Raw genomic sequence first — 17,448 nt, forward strand, 5'->3', positions numbered from 1 at the left:
TGTAGGAGGTGGTGAAAACTTAACGTTACGCTTATGGGAGAATTATTGTAATTGCTCTCTTGGGAATATCACGCTTCCGATGGCGTAGTAAAGAACATGACCGGAAAGAGGACAGGTTGAAGATTTTGTTTGTGTTGGGAAAAGCCTAAACTTCCATTTGAATAGCCGGAAGTTGAAGTTGTTTGTCCATAAGCAATACATGGGATTCATACAAAACCGCTTCCACTTGCAACATGGGGAGACATTCATGTTCTCCTGTACTTTATTGTTTTTCCAGTAGCAGTGCCCATTCCATGACCAAGTTACAATCATAGCTTCCCCAATTTCCTGCCACCTGTCCCATACACAGGCCAAAATCTCAGGAGAAAAGTTATTACTATTCCCCACAGAAGACTCGAACCTGCGCACGTCCCGTAGCCAGACCACAGAGCATGACGCCTTAGCCAACTCGGTTACGGTTCGGGACATTAATTAATTAGTAGAGTTTAATTAATATTATTAATTTTGAGACACTAGGTTCGGACCACCCCCGAAATATACAAGGTGAGCCTGAAAAAATTGACAGTTCCAAAGATTCACAGAAACAAGAGTTTTAAAAACATGACTAAAATGTACTTACATGGTTGGAAGATTGATTGAGTTGGTGTTTTAAGCCCATTGTGTGTCTCCACCTGGTATCGAACCCGGGAGCCCTTGATTACAAGGCGATGACGCTACCACTGCGCCATCGGGGAGGCATGGTTGGAAGATTATGTCTTGAAGTTTACATGGCTAAGTTGAAAATGTCTTGTGTGGGGCCCTTTTGTAATACGACAGATATCAATGGGATAGTCCACTTCTCCCAGCATGTACATGTTAACATTTTCTATAAGTTTCTTGGTCCAAACATAGATGGACTGCCTTGTCGGTGGTTGTTTGCCATGCCGTGCTCTAAAACGATGCTGTGCGATGGTAACATAACTTGATTTTGCAAATTCAAGCACACACAAAGCATTTTCTGCCTGACTAGTGGCCATATTGCTCGACTGACGTCACGAAAACAAACGAAAAGTGGAGGTCGTAAACTTGAAGACTTTCTCTGTAAGATAGTACTAAATGCTTCCTGATACAACAAACAGTTTTCGATTTATAACGCGTTTAATCTGTCTATTTCTTTTGACTCACCCTGTATTTCTACATACGTGCTTGGCGGAAGGAATATATTAATCGTACTTCCCGAAAGAGGAGCCAGTCACGTGAGAAATAATGATATAAAAAAAGCATACTCGTCTCCGATTGTTGACTCGGCAGATATCTTCCATTTTCTTACCCCCGGGCGGGTTGGTCATGCACCTACCGGATAGCGACCCAAATTCCGGGAAAACGCAGCGAGCCGCTGGCCTCGATACGGCAACTGCAAGCAACAGGCAAGATCACGCCAGACCTTGAGTACATGACGGTCAAGGTTTCGGGTATTGGAGCATTACAGATTCGCATCACTCTGTGACGTCAAACATAATGAGTAGTCTTCATTATTTTTTTCTGGAAATGAACGATTTAGTTTGAGCTTATTACGTCCATCTTTTGCACAGATAGGTGGTGATAATGATGATAAATTATAATTTTGGGGGGTATACGCACGATCGGCCGTTTTGCATCTTTCAATATGAACCGGGAAAAACCCAGTTACATCAGAGTTAAAAAAAAGGTGTGCAAAGAGCCCCTTGAAAGAGATGAAACTGTAAGGTTGTGACATTAAAAAGGCGAGGATACACTAAGAAACTTTCTCACAGAGGGTGAAAGTGTACCACTCTTCTCAAAGAAACGAACTAATCGGGATTAAAGTGGGATCCGAACCACTATGCGCCTCCACCGGGTGTCCAACCCGGGACCCCTTGATTACAAGAGCGACGACGTCACCACTAGGCCATTGGGGAGATTGTGTAAGGTAGTGTTCCCCGTGCAGGCACATTTAGGGGATGTTGGGGTAGGGCACCGCACATTCTCGATCTCTGATGTGATCAGCACCACGTTCCGGCCGTCTATAATCCAGGGTTGCCCCCACGTACCCATTGATATGAGGCTGAGTGAGCACCAGAGACGCTTTATGCAGTAACAAGGCCGGAAAAATTCCGACCATAGATCACTCACACCGGGAATCGAACCCGGGTTTCCTGCGTGGAAGTCAGACGCCCTACAGACTCTTTTTTAAAAAAATAAACAAAGACACGGCAGCCTTTCATACACATCAAATTCGTACATGCCAATTTCTTTCAATTCTCATTTTCATCAGGACAAACGAACACAAACATCCACATCCGAGCCGTGATTCGAACCCGGGACCCCTTGATTACAAGGCGACGACGTTACCACTACGCCATCGGGGAGACCCTTCCGACTAGACCACAGCGGCTATAGAGATTGGGTATTAATATAATTACATATGCTTCCTTTGTATGTAGCCAAGCAAGAATTACAAATATCGCCGAATTATGATATTAGGAACGATATACACGTTTATAATGTATTTTTACATATTTTGAGCAATGTTATAAACTTGTATATTCAATTTAGAGTACATATTTTTTACATAAAATGTGACATATGCAAAACATATATTTTTTATTGGCTGATGGATAAATTGGGTTATTTTATGTCGTTTTTCTGACAAAAAGCGACGATGAGGATGATATGATGAAGGGACGCCCACAAAGAACACCCATGCCCAGGAAAGGATTCGAACCCGGGAACTCTGACGTCGTACCGTGCTGTGCTAACCACTCGGCCCCAACAGAAAGATGATGAAAACCAGAGCATACAAAAGTTTGCGAGCTTACTCTTGGATCTGGCACCCGCAGGGAAGATGCAGAGCCCAGCCGAGATGCGTCAAGTGTGCAGCAAACCACCGCGAGGTAGCTGCCCGAAAAAAGACAAACAACTCCCCGCAAGATGCTGCAACTGTGGGGAGAACCACTCAGCAAACTACAGGGGATGCAGAATGTTCCAGTGAGTCCAGCAAACGAGACAACCACGACCAAACTTCTCCTCAAGAACAGAAGAGAAGAAAGAACAACAACATCTCTCATCCAAACCCGAACCCTGAGAGAACAACGACTTACACACAACTACTAAAAATTCCAGACAAAGAAGAAACAGCTCAAATCATCCAATGGCTAATGAAGAAGCTCCAAGACACAAGACTCATGACAACCATCAAGAAAGCCAGACAAACTTCAACGCACAGATGACAGTATTGCCAAGCTACAGATCATCATTGAGACCCTCTTCACGATCATCAGAAGCAGGACTCATCTAGACAGACAAGCGACAAGGCAATACAGACACAAGCTAAAAATAAAAACATGATTGTCATAGCAAAACGGCCCTTCACAGGACCAAAATTACAAGTCAGCCCTTCTAAGGACCAAAACTTACGTCGGCCCTTCTTAGGACCAACACACCAGAGACAAGCGAAGTAACCAGAGACAAGAACACAGCCATTACCAGAACCAATGGATGGAAGTCAAGGAAACGGAATTTCACTACGAGAAGAACAGGAACATTTCATTCATTCATTTGCGTCCACGGCAAACCTAATTTCCGAAACGCAGGTTCAACTGGGTACGTGGGATCTTGTTTCCCGAAAGGGTAAGAAGAAATCCCCGAAAGGCGCTTTCCAAGCCGTAATTGCTTGCGAAATGGGAGGGGAGGTTCTTAGGAAAAAGGAAGTGAAATTTTTCGAAGCGACTGCTCCTGGCAAATGTTAACATTGTAAATATTTGTTTCGTGCGCCCGACAAAAGAGCGATTCCTGTAGATATTTTAGAAAGGCTTCCTCCTTCCTTTGTTATTCTTTGTTCTTTCTCCTCCAACGACCCAAACGGCCACTAACGATCAAGACCCAGAAAAAAGTGCTAGAAGGGTTTTGACTTCAATATTGACTGAACGCTTTCTTTGTGCAATTAAAGATAACAGCCATTGTTACACTGTGCCATGTAAGGTTTAATCTAGTGAAAAGAGTAGAAACCATCGTGCCATGGTTTCTGTATGCTTAAACTGTAAATGATACTTATGTAGTGCCGGGCGGAGTGGTTCGCACAGCGCGTCAAGATTCGAATCCCGCCCTGAGCATGGATGTTATTTGTGAGTGTCCCTTGATCACTTCTACTATACCACTGAAGCTCATCGTCGCGATTAGCAAAAAGTGTCCGAAAAGCGAAGTAAAAAAAACAAATCGATACATATTTGGCGTGTGAAAATACACAGAGAAATGCATCAATTTAGGTCATGAAATGAGATATTATGCACGGCTGTTTAATACATATATTATACTAGCGAATTACCTGGCGTTGCCCGCGTATTTATTCATCCCAATGTCAAAGAATAAAGATATTTGGGATTAAATGCGATCGTGAATGTCACCAATTAACTTATCGACTCCGAAGACTATGGATTCGACACTAATGTAGGTCATTTTTGAAATTTTATTTTTCACTCCCCTCTCACCCCCCATTCTGATAGATCAAGAACTTGGGAGTTGAACGGAATTTGGAGTGTCACTATTCATCTTAGCGACTATTCATGTCACCTCCTTTCCACCCATACCCCTAGGGGTGCCAGGGGTGTCTTATCCCCACGATATTTCTTTCCAGATTGTAAGTCATATGCGTATCAAGTTTCGTTTGACATTGCTCATTATACCGGAACAAACATACATACGATACACACATATATCCATTTTTATATATATAGAAGGTAGATGTACAGTATTGGAAAAATTATGGACTCATTAGTTGAAAAAATGAAACGTAGATAAACTCACTTTATGTAAAGAAATTTGATAGTTTTAATGTTTTGTGATACACACTGCATTGTCATAAACACTGCAAGTACTGTCAGTACTTCCTATGACCACCTTTGGCTCTTTTTAAGCCCATTTTAATCACTGCTTGTGTACAATTCCTCTGGCACTCTTCTTTCTAAACTCCTTCTTCTTCTTCTTCTTCTTCTTCATGCCCCTTACCGCTTGTATGGTAGCAGTCTTGGGCAACGGTCTGAAAACATTGAGGGCTGGAAATTCGCGCACTAGTATAAACAGCACAATATTTTGTTCCACTTCACTTCACTGTCACTATAACACTGCAATGATGAGGGATGATATCAAAAGCGAAGTTCACACTGTCGAGCAAATCCATAGAGAATCCACATAATAGAGGGGGAAGGTGATGAAAGTAAAGAGGGCAAGGAGAGAGGAAATGGAACCTTTTTTCGAAGGAGTCTGTGAAAGAGTGCCTGACGTTGTGTATTCCATAGCGGGCATTGTAAAAATAAATGGGTGGGGGTTTGTTTATGTTCTCCACAGGTACAATTGGGAGAGGGAGTTTGATGAATTCTTGCCAGATGATCGTTTGTGGTCACGTGTCCCGTTCTAAGGCGTAGGATACAAGTGATCACTTCACGAGGCATTTTTAGGTGATGAAACCAGGGTCGAATAAGGAGTTTATCGTTGAACCATTTATAAGTAGTGGTTTTTGCCACTGCGGCATGAGCCCAATTTTCCCACTGGGAATGAATTTTTTTTTTGACCCGAGGTAAAAGATCAGTATAGGCAAGTCGGATAGGAGAGGGGGAAGGAACGTCCACAGCTGTTTTGGCATAAATATCCACTAGGTCTTGATAAGGATTAAGATTGCTATGCGCTTTGACATAAGTGAACTGTACTCGTTGGTCGTTGTGGTGGAGGTGAAAGTACTCCTGTAAAATTAAGGTGGGAAAGAGTTGCAAACGATAAGCTGCCTTACCACAACGAGCGATCGTAAATAATACACTGAGGGCATCTGTGAGAATTAAAGTTTGCGTGTAGTGTGCTTCACGAGCGTGGAGCAAAGCCTGATAAATGGCATAGCACTCTGCCGAGTAAATAGACGCTTCTGACGATAAGGAAAATTGACGTACAACATTGTATCGAGGGACATAAAAGGCACATCCAACGCGGTCGGCATCTTTGGAACCGTCTGTGTAAATAAAAGTGTAGTCGGGCCATAATTCTTTGTAGTATTCGTGTCGACCGAAATCGGTATAATTAATATTAGGGAGAGGGGCGGTGAGTATCGGTAAAGTGTAAATCAAAGGAGATGTAAATGTGAAGCTGAGATGGTAGGCGTCTCGATCAATATTATAACAAGACAAAAAGAAAAGCCGAGGGCGAAAGCGATCGAGGGTTAAAGTTTCGTTCAGTTGTCGTTGAATAGCGAATACGGTATTGAAGGGGTGAGGGTGTCGTTCCCATGTTTTCAATATGTATTTCATGGTAGAGTATTGGTATCTGAAGGAGAGAGGCGGTTCAGTACTCTCTCCATAAACGCTAACATTGGGACTAGAGGCCATTAAGCCGAGGCAAAGGCGGAGTGCCTGACGTTGTAAAATATCCATTTTTTGTAGCCAGCGATCAGACATCCCGCCCAATACGGGAGCCGAATAATCAAAAAGTGAACGAAAACAATTCTTATAAAACAATAACATAATGGAGGGGTGGCCCCCCCATTTGGTAGTGGCAAGCCCTTTCAAAATGTTTAACAATTTTTTCCCTCTTGTGAGCAAATATGTAAGATGTGGTTGCCAAGTTAATTTACGGTCAAAATGAATCCCTAAGTATTTACAGGTTTGAACCACCGGAATTTGATGTAAATGAGTTAAATTGTTAGGATAACGAGTAAGCATATACTGATTGAAAATAATGATCTGAGATTTCTCCGGGGAAAATGATAAACCGCGTAGCGATAATTGATCTCGTAATTGAATGATAAAGTTGCGTAAGTCTAAGATGCCTCGAGTGGCATCTGATGTACTATTATAGAAACAAAAATCGTCAGCATATTGAAGGATATGATGATTAGAATTTAGTGTTTGATGTAAGTATTGTGTATATATATTAAAAAGAATTGGACTGAGTGGGGAGCCTTGTGGGACACCACTCCGGATTAATCGTGGTCCCGTGACATTATGGGGAAACCAAAAAACCAGTATGCGTTCTTGATATAAATGCCATATTAATTGTGCTACCACCGGATGAATATGAAGAGTATCAAGAATTTGGTATAATATTGGAATTTGAACCGAATCGTAGGCATGAGCAATATCTATGAATAAACTAAAGCAATATTGTCGCAATATTTGGCTATTCTGAAGTGCCACTGTAAGGGTACATATAGCATCTTGACTGCCAAGCCCGGTGCGAAAACCCATTTGGGAGGGAGGAAAAAAATTGCGTTTCTCTAAATTCCAAGATATTCGGTGTTGTAAAGTTCTTTCAAATAGTTTAGCCATAACTGGTATGAGAACAATAGGGCGGTAAGACGTAGCATGTATAGCTGGTTTATTTGGTTTTAATATCGGAATAACAACATGTTGGGTCCAACCTCGCGGGATTTTACCCCTACGATAAACAGAGTTAAAAATCGCAGTGAGAATATTAAGTCCTTGTTCTGGTAAATGTTTGAGGATGTCATAAGTGATACCATCATATCCTGGGGCAGTAGATGGAATGTTCTCTAGAATATGTTGAAGTTCCGGTATTGTAACAGCAGGGAAATCTGCTGTGAATGTAATGTTTGTCTGGTCTATAAAGGGGGGAGGTAAGGTGACTGTAGGAGGTGTGAGGAGATCCATAAATTCAACTTCCCAGGCAGTATTAATCGGTCGGGGACGAGGAACATGGGGTTGTCGTAAAGAGTTGAATTTGCGCCAAATGACTCCGATTGGGAGATTCACATCAAGGGACTGACAGAAGAGTTTCCATGCCTGTCGTTTTGCTTTGGTATATGTATTTTTTGCGATAGTCTGAATGTTGTGTAGTACTAGCCAGGTTTCGGGCGTGGGGTGTTTGGCATAAAGTTTTGTGAGTGCTTTTTTTCTGTTTTTGATGGCGGCACATTGAGTGTTCCACCAATGAATCTTGGAAAATCGATCGATGGTAAAAAATTTTTGGCGAGTGCCGCTCCGATCAAGAGCTAACGTAATCATGTGGAGGAATTTGGTATATGTCATAGTCCGTTGGAAGGGTATAGTATCCGTATAATATAATTTAAGAAAATAAGATCGGAAGGTGGTCCAGTTAATAGAGTTACGTGTCCATCGACGGACAGGAATGTCAGTCACGCCTGTATTCGAGAAATTATTCGGTAAACAAAGAAAGATCGGAGTGTGATCACTCCCTCGTAAGTCAAAATCATTGATCCAATTGATATGAGAGAAAAGGTTAGGGGATACTAATGTGAGATCGATACTGGTCGGGCGGGAACCATTGTGTGGATAGTGGGTGGGGGTACCGTCATTCATGATAATAAAATCATTCTCAATGATCCAGTTTTCAATGGTGTAACCTAATCGATCTGTCAGGACATTGCCCCACAGCTGGTGATGGCTGTTAAAATCACCGGTTATTAAATAGGGTCCTGGGAGGAAAGTAAGAAGTTCATTGAGGGTGGATAACGGGATGGTCTGCGAAAAGTGGTGGGGAGGAATATAAAGGGATATGAGTGTGAATAAGTGATGATGGAATTGAATGCGGACAGCAACAATTTCTACGTTATAATATTGAACCAAAGGGAGAGAAGGGGGGAGAGAAAGAAGAGAGTGTGGAATATTTTCATGTACGTAGATAGCAACACCTCGTTGTGTTGGGGGGAAAGGAGGACCGTAGGAAAGAAAATGTGGTAATCTGTAGTTCTCATATCTTGTGCCTTTCACCTCTTGTAGGCTAAGAATGTGGGGTTTATAATCCGCCATAAGTCGCTGTAATTCACATTTTCTGGCCGAAAAACTGCGGACGTTCCATTGAAAAATGACAGGAAATAACATGGGGGGAGGAAAGAGAGAGAGAGAGAGAGAACAAAAAGAACACATGAAGGCGGTCTATACCGGGACATTCTAACGGCCTGATATAATAGAAAGTAAATGTGTCGTAAGATCTTGAATTTTGCGAATTAATTGTTCTTGTTCTGTGAAGTCGTGAAGTTTAATAGCCGAATTCCAAAGGTGCGGGATAAGGTCCAGGAGAGAGTGATATAGAGATTGGTGGTCGCTAGATAATGTCTGATAGTCAGAACGACTGCGATGGACGTCTTGAGACTGGAGACTTGTTCCTGGCATAGCGTTTTTTAGCGGAAGCTGAAGGTTCCGCGGCCGTGGAGATACCGGGGGAATTGCCCGTTTTCCTACGGGTAAGGAAGGACAAATTTCATCCTTTCCTATCGATTGAGAGGGATGTGCTACCACAGTTATGTCGTTATCAGTGTCCGAACTGGAACTGGAGGCATGCCGACAATCCAAGTGTTCAGCACCCGGACGCCTAACCTTTGTTATCAAACTTCTGTGTGGCCGATGGCGGGGTCTGGAAAATTTGTTGTGCTTGGCGAGACCCACCGAGGTGTGGGTGACACTGGGGCCTGCTTCCGGGTGTAAAAGACTAGGTTCTTCTGTTGTCAACGCTGTGAAAGGATTTTCCCAAGCGCTACTGAGTGGCCCAAGTTGACTAGGAGTCGTATTGAGTTTGCTAGGTTTGAGGGGTGGAAAGTCCCGTTTATTATAAATCGGGTTTAGGATCGCTTCCCTGGAAGGAGGGGCCGAATATGTTCCCAAGATTTTTTGTCTTGCGTCATGGTAGGATAAATTTTCCATGGCCATTTTATTTTGGATTTGTGATTCCTGGCGCCAAATTTCACAGGTGCGATCAAGGGCACCATGACCTTGCTTACAGTTAATACAAAAGGGGGGCTTGTTACAGGGGGTATCATGGCTTTCAGATCCGCATTATAAAACAATTAATATACGTTGCTCTGGAGAGACAAATAAAGAACACCCTTACAACAATCAGAATTAATATTATTTCCTTTGTTATAACCAAACAAATAGCATAAATAACACGGTAAACAATGTAAGTATTGTTCCAGGCATTTTTGAGAATGTGCAAGAATCGTGCTCCCACCTATTCTTGGGACACAGTAACAGAAAGGGTTGTGGGAAACAAGATTACATCGAAGAGGATAAACAGTTTAATCCCATAAAATTATATCAATCGTCAAATATATTTAGTTACAACACTTTCAAAACAAGGAAATGTGCTTCTTTCTTTTCAATGAGTCCAATAATTTGGCCAATACTGTATATAAAACGCATCAGACGGATACGCTGAGAATAGGCAGTGCCATCATAATTCCTCAAAACGTTTTTCACTAAAATTCCAGGACATTGCTAGTTTCCATAAACTGTTTTTGCCACTCACCAAACATAAGTGGTAACGGCAGGTTTCCTCTGTATGTATCTGTCAATCTGACTCTCCTTGTATAGTGCTCGTCCCCAAAGAAACCTCACTTTACTTCAAAGAAAGTTCCGAAAGATCAGTTTTCCCCCTAACAACCACATGTCAGGTCCACGTGCAGTGCAATAAATCGTCCCCTGAAACCTTTCCAACCAATAGCGTCCGTCCAAGAAATGACAGCTCTCATCAAGTCCACGTGGACTAAATGAGATGTTGCTAATTCAGTTTCTTTAGAGATTTCTAAACGCGAGGTTGCGGTTCTCTATCTTTGCTAGGTTGTGTTATTGTGTTTTGCTATTTTTCTATGCAATATGAAGACCTTGGGAGTAAAACGTCACAGTGAATGAATGGGTGTCTAAACTCTGCAGGTAAAAGTGACAACAGCGCTTTGCCGAAAAACAGGTGGTGGCTCGAAACCAGATACGATTCTGGTCGGCTTTCTCTGAGGTTATGTCAAAGATGCCGAACTGGTGATACGTTCAGGACTTGGGGTATACCTTTTCTGACGTCAGCTCTTACGATCTATGCATAACCACCTGTGTTGATATCTTATCTGTGAATACTGTCATAAAATGCCATTTCATGTTTTTCTGATCAAGGGTTAAAAATTTGGTCAGATAATTTTGAGACACCCTGTATTTTCCACGGCGACTTTACGGATTTTAAATTATTTTTTCCCCTCTTGTTATGCTTTCAGATCTGATCGTCTCGGGCGAGAAAGCCAGGTCGTCATGCCACGAGGTTTCCACGCTGCAGCTGAAGTGTGAAGGGAACGTCTTGAGCGGACCACATTGAGAGGACCACCCGATCAACTCCCGTCATGAGCGCCGTGGCGGTTGCCGGAGGGCTGCCCATCATAGGGCTGGCCGGAGCGGCGGTCAACGCGGCGACCAGCGTGGTGGGGGCGGGGCTGTGGTTCGTGCCCTTGCTCATGGCGGCCATCGCTTACTTCCACTACGATCTACTGGATCCCGAGAGCCGTCCCATAAACGTCGAGATGGTTCTGAAGGAGTACGACTTCATAGTTGTCGGTGCCGGGTCGGGAGGCGCAGTGGTTGCCAACCGGCTGAGCGAGATCCCGCAGTGGACCGTTCTGCTGCTGGAGGCCGGCGGCGACGAGACTGAGATATCCGACGTGCCCGTCCTGGCCGGGTATCTTCAGTTGAGCAAGCTGGACTGGAAGTACAAGACGGAACCGCAGCAGGGCGCTTGCCTAGGGATGAAGAACGGGCGCTGTAACTGGCCACGCGGTAAAGTCCTCGGCGGGTCCAGCGTCCTCAACTACATGCTGTACGTGCGCGGGAACCCGAACGACTACGATATCTGGGAACGCCAGGGGAATCCCGGTTGGGGCTACCAGGACATCCTGTACTACTTCAAGAAGTCCGAGGACAACAGGAACCCTTACCTGGCCAGGACGTTCTACCACTCCACGGGCGGGTACTTGACGGTGCAAGAAGCTCCCTGGCACACCCCGCTCGCTGCTGCGTTCGTCCAAGCGGGGCAGGAGATGGGGTACGACATCAGAGACATCAATGGGGAGGTGCAGTCGGGGTTCATGATAGCGCAGGGTACAATCAGGCGCGGATCTCGCTGCAGCACGGGTAAGGCTTTCCTAAGGCCGGCGCGCCTGCGCAAGAACCTCCACGTGGCGATGCACGCGCACGTCACCAAAGTGCTTATAGATCCGTCGACCAAGGTGGCCTACGGGATTGAGTTCTTGAGGAACGGCAAGCTGCACATCGTGCGCGCCCGGAAAGAGGTGATCTTGTCCGGAGGCTCCGTGAACTCTCCGCAGCTCCTGATGCTGTCCGGGGTGGGTCCACGCGAGCACCTTACGGAGCTCGGGATTCCGGTGATCCAGGACTTGAAAGTGGGCCACAATCTGCAGGACCACATCGGGCTGGGCGGGCTGACGTTTCTAGTGGACCAGCCCGTCTCCTTGGTCCAGTCCCGCTACGAGAACGTCCCCTCTGTGATCAAGTACGCCATGTTCGGGGACGGCCCCTTGACGGTCCTTGGCGGGGTCGAAGGCCTTGCGTTCGTCAACACCAAGTACGCGAACAAGTCCATCGACTTCCCGGACATCGAGTTCCACTTCGCGTCCGGTTCGACTGCCTCGGACGGCGGACGGCAGATCCGTAAAGCCCACGGCATCACGGACGAGCTGTGGAACACCGTCTTCGAGCCGATCAGCAACCGGGACACTTGGAGCGTTGTCCCCATGCTGCTCCGTCCAAGAAGCACAGGCGTCATCCAGCTCAGGAGCAAAAACCCGTTCGACTACCCGCTCATATACCCGAACTACTTCGTGGACCAGTTCGACCTGGACACGCTGGTCGAAGGTGTGAAGATCATCCTCGCCATGAGCCAGACCAAGGCCTTCAAAAGATTCGGCAGTCGCCTCCACAAGATCCCGTTCCCCGGTTGCGTCAACGTGCCCCTGTGGACGGACGAGTACTGGGCCTGCATGATACGTCACTACTCCGTCACCATTTACCACCCTGTAGGAACGTGCAAAATGGGACCGTACTGGGACAAGGAAGCGGTCGTGGACTCAGAACTGAAAGTGTACGGTGTCAGTGGGCTAAGGGTCATCGACGCCTCCATCATGCCCACGCTAGTGAGTGGAAACACGAACGCTCCGACGATCATGATTGGTGAAAAAGGTTCGGACATGATCAAAGACTATTGGTTGAAGAAGAAGAAACCGTGAGTGGTAAAACTTTAAAACAAAAGTGTCAACCAAGTTGCATTTAATACAAAAATAAAATACCGGGTGATCCGTTTGGGTATGGATAAAATAAAATGGATGTGAATTTTTTTTGGTCAAATGTAATTACCTGAAATATTCTTTACAAAAGACTGAAAGGTAGGAGTTTTTATTTGTATACACTACTAACAGTTTAGTTCAGTTTTCAGTTTCCTACATGACCTCCATTGCGAACTCTGAGTTCAGTTCAGTTTTCAGTTTTCTACATGGCCTCCATTGCGAACTTGAGTTCAGTTCAGTTTTCAGTTTACTACATGGCCTCCATTGCGAACTCTGAGTTCAGTTCAGTTTTCTACATGTCCTCCATTGCGAACTCTGCGTAACTCATAACGGTGATTCAATTCAGTCCACGTCTGGTGTAACATCTCTGGGGCCATTCTGTCGAAAGCCTGTGTGATTTGAGTTTCAAATCATCATTCTCTGTGGGTTTCTGTGAGTGGACAGTGCCTTTAACGAAACCTCAGACGAAGAAGTCTGGATGGGTTAAATCTCACACTTAGCATACCAAAGGACACATTTAGCCCGTTGCTGATTCGTAAATGCCATTTTAACAATAACGAATCAGTTCAAACTTCATTGTTTCCAACACACTACAGCAAAACTCCCACGCTTCACGCACGAAAACATCAACACGAAAATTTTCCTACTATCACATTTACGTTTCTATTAATGTTTTATTTTATCCATACCCAAATGGATCACACTGTATTATTTTATTATACATGTAAATACTAAAACATATTGTCTAAGACATTAAAAATTGATTAAGTTATGTACTTGTGTGAAAACATTAAAATATAAATTAATTACAATATTAACTGGTGTTGTGATAAGTCATTTGGAAAATGTTCTACAGGTATACTGTATAAATTTGACTGGAGAAATGCCAGTCATCGAGTCACAATGTTCTTGTATCCACACCCAAATCATATTTTATTACACGCCATTAAGTCGTAAACGAATGTACAGTCAGCGGCAATGAAAATGGACACCTACATCCTGAAATGTTTGCTAATACGTTATGTGAGTTGCCTAACTGCACTGCGATAAGTGGATTTTAATATCAAATAACAACACACATAACACGTTGCACTGAAGCGAGCATTTCAAGATCTCTTAACGAGTTACATCAAAATTTAGATTATTCAATTCTACGTACGTTCATCTATGCTAACCAAATGTTTTCTTTTCGATTATTCCTTAGATTCTTTCCCTAGGGCTTTTCTTTTCAGATTCCAAAAGTTTGAAAATTAAGATTTGCGTTTAAAAACTTTTTACTCGCCCTGTATTTAAATTTCATCACGATTGGACCACAAGTTTTTCATTTATAGAATTTCATAGGGCGGTCGTTTGAAAAACACTAAAAAAACAGGAACTTTTTTTTTGTTCTAATGACGATAAAAAAATCGAAGGCATACTCGAAAAAAATTTAGTTACCATAGTTTAACCCAGAATTTAATAAGTTAAATTTTGGTGTAACTCGTTTCTATGTATGTCTACTGGTTAATTATTATTAACTGGAGTCTGAACTCGAGTCTCCATAATTTTTAATCCGACAGTAAAAGTGTAATGTTGGTTTGTTTGGAATGATCCTATCTGACCTGTTCAAATGATGTATTTTTAGTATAGAGCAGTCGCTGATAAAATTGTCCTTGGATGCATTTATTTGTGTATTTTGATGCCCCACAAGTGTAAAAAAAAGAAAAAATACATATTGTGTACATCAGAAACACACGCTGCCATATCTAGGTGGTCGGTGGTTATCTGGTGTGGAACATTTATGTCAATATAGTGAGTGTGAAAAGAAAAAGAATTATACTCACGTTTATTTGTTTGAATTGTTGTTTCAGGTCCACATAATGCACAGATAGGCTAATCAGGACTGGACCTACAATTTAAAGTGGGATCCGAACCACCCATACAGCTCAACATGGCTTCAGATATGTTACGGATACGTAACTCGTGAAACATTGTAACATTGCAGGAACATGGCGAAACATTACAGTGATGTTTCAGCAATGTAAACATAACATAACATTCGTAATGTTACAGAAACATGTCAGTGTAACATTACAGAAACATGTCAGGGGGACATTACATCTACATTTCCGTAAGGTTTTTTGATATTTCAGTTACAGTGATAATATTTTACATTACGGTTATATTGAATGGAATCAGTACTGTATACGTGTGGAATGTACCTCTGCCGGGTAAAGAACCTGAGGTCCTGTCATATATACCGGGTGGCCAGACTTAAAATTACCCAACTTAGAGCCCTCTGTAGCCTGTTTGAGGCATCGTAGAACTCTGAAATTTGGTGAATCCACTATGCAGACGATGGAGAAAGAGCTTATATATATATATATAAATAGTTAAATTTTCCGCCACCAGGTTGAAATGTGACGCTGTACTTCCATGATGGGTTGTACAAATAATCACGTTAAGTGATTTAGCTGAGTTATTAATTAGAATGACATTTGTTAGTGGCTGGAAGTTGTGAGAAAATAATCTCTCGTTTATTGCAAGATTGCAAGGTAAAGGCAAATCCATAACCAATTGGAGCAGTTTACGTCATTATTACAACCCATCATGTGAGTACAGCGCCACATTTCAACCTGGTGGCGGAAAACTGAAATATTTTCTTTATCGCCATCCTCTTCCCCATTGTCTGTATAGTGGATTCACCACATTTCATAGTTCTACGATGCCTCAAACAGGCTACAGAGGGCTCTAAGTTGGGTAACTTTATTTCTGGCCACCCGATACGTATGCACCAGCGTATGCAGGATTTGTTTTTTGAAGGGGCTGTAATTTCAAAGATAGATATTACATAGGTACGTTCTGGGTCAGCGGGCTGGGTACACTATAAAATATTTCGTTATTATTATAGCCCGGATATTTATGTGCTGCACCTACAAAAAACATAATGTTGGGCGCTTCCATATTTGAAGTCTCTGATCTTATATATACAGTAAAACCTCGTTAAGCCGGACTTCGCTTAATCCGGACAGGCAAAAGGAAAATAAAAGCACAATGCAAGGTTTCAAATGTGGCTATAAGTCAACAATCGCATTCGTGATATAACTCCGTACCTGCTAAGAATACGTGCATCAAACATCCATGGGAGAACTTCAAAAAGAATACGTACTTCCCTTTAAATACACCATAATAAACGTCATTTGTTGCTATATACGGGGTTTTAATGCACTTTCTACTGTTCTTATAGAATATCTGAGTTAATCCGAACTTTCGTTAAACCGTTCAACATATCCGCCCATTAGTCCGGATTAACGAGGTTTTACTGTATGACGATATAGATTCTTTCCGTGGTGTATTATTCCCCCTAATTTGCACCTAAAACACCACTCTGCACCTAAACATGGATTTTGCACCTATTCCGCCCCTAAAACATGGTGGCGGTGAGCGAATTAAAGTAAAAATGTACGATTAAATGTGACGTTCTGTAAATAGAGGGATTTTTGGAAGAAATGGGAAAGTCTTGTGGGATAAACGATTAAGCTTTGAGTTCACCAACATAGAAAGGTACAACATAATTCAACACAACTTTTTCCTTTTGTATTCAAAAACCAGTGCCAGAGATGAGTGAAGGTAAAGACTCAATGTTTCCCTACTGCCTACTGGTGAGTGTATATGCAATCAAAGTACTATATCTTCATTTCTCACAATAGTTTCTTTGTGATTTTCAAAATGAAAAATTATATGTTACACATTAATGTACTTAAGGATTTCTATGCACCTACTTAGGTTTTTTCTTCAACTTTTTTTCACCTAAACGGTCAAAAGTTTGCACCTAAAGATACGGGATCTAGTAATTATCATTTTCAACAATCGTTTTAAAAGTTGCTCAAAGACAAAAAAGTAAGCGGGGGTCAATTTAAGGGGTTAGTATCAACTAATTTGGATTTACGTGAATTCCTTACTGATTTTATTTCAAAATGTTGATTTCCTCAAAATTTCGGGAGGGTGTTTAGCCCCATCAGCTCCCCCTGCGTACGCCACTGTACATACATGTATAGACACGTACGTACATACTTGCAATATGAAAGGGTGAGTGGGTGCTTGTAGCTTCTGCTTTCGAAGGAAGAGTTCGCCTCTGTTTTTGTTTTCTTTATTCGTTGATTGATTTAATTTGAATTACTTTACTTCGTTTCTGCTACTTTTGGCTAATCACAAAGATGAGGATGAATGATGATTTGATGAAACGGACGAAAGGGCAATCGCAAACGTATCGGGATGACAAAACACTAGCTCCACTGGCTGTTAGTCCAGACGGTATCCCGACAAAACGTACAACTTGGGTTTTCGCGACGAAATGTACCACTCAGATAAACAGATACCTGTGAAGGATCCACCAATAA

At 42.8% G+C, this 17,448-nt stretch overlaps 1 protein-coding gene across 2 annotated transcripts in view; it reads left to right on the forward strand.

The window, feature by feature from the left end:
* The window catches only part of LOC145992203 (glucose dehydrogenase [FAD, quinone]), a 51,186-nt gene extending 37,281 nt beyond the window's left edge, over positions 1–13,905 (forward strand). For both annotated transcript variants that reach the window (XM_083128531.1, XM_083128532.1), the window contains exon 2: positions 10,994–13,905. In XM_083128531.1, coding sequence (XP_082984657.1) covers positions 11,117–13,012 — 1,896 coding nt within the window. In that variant the 5' untranslated portion in view covers positions 10,994–11,116 and the 3' untranslated portion in view covers positions 13,013–13,905. The remainder of the gene's footprint in view (positions 1–10,993) is intronic.
* The last annotated feature ends 3,543 nt before the right edge of the window (positions 13,906–17,448 follow it).

This window comes from Lepisma saccharinum, chromosome 9 (genome assembly GCF_977018435.1).
Source record: "Lepisma saccharinum chromosome 9, izLepSacc3.1, whole genome shotgun sequence".
NCBI classification, from domain to species: Eukaryota; Metazoa; Arthropoda; class Insecta; order Zygentoma; family Lepismatidae; genus Lepisma; species Lepisma saccharinum.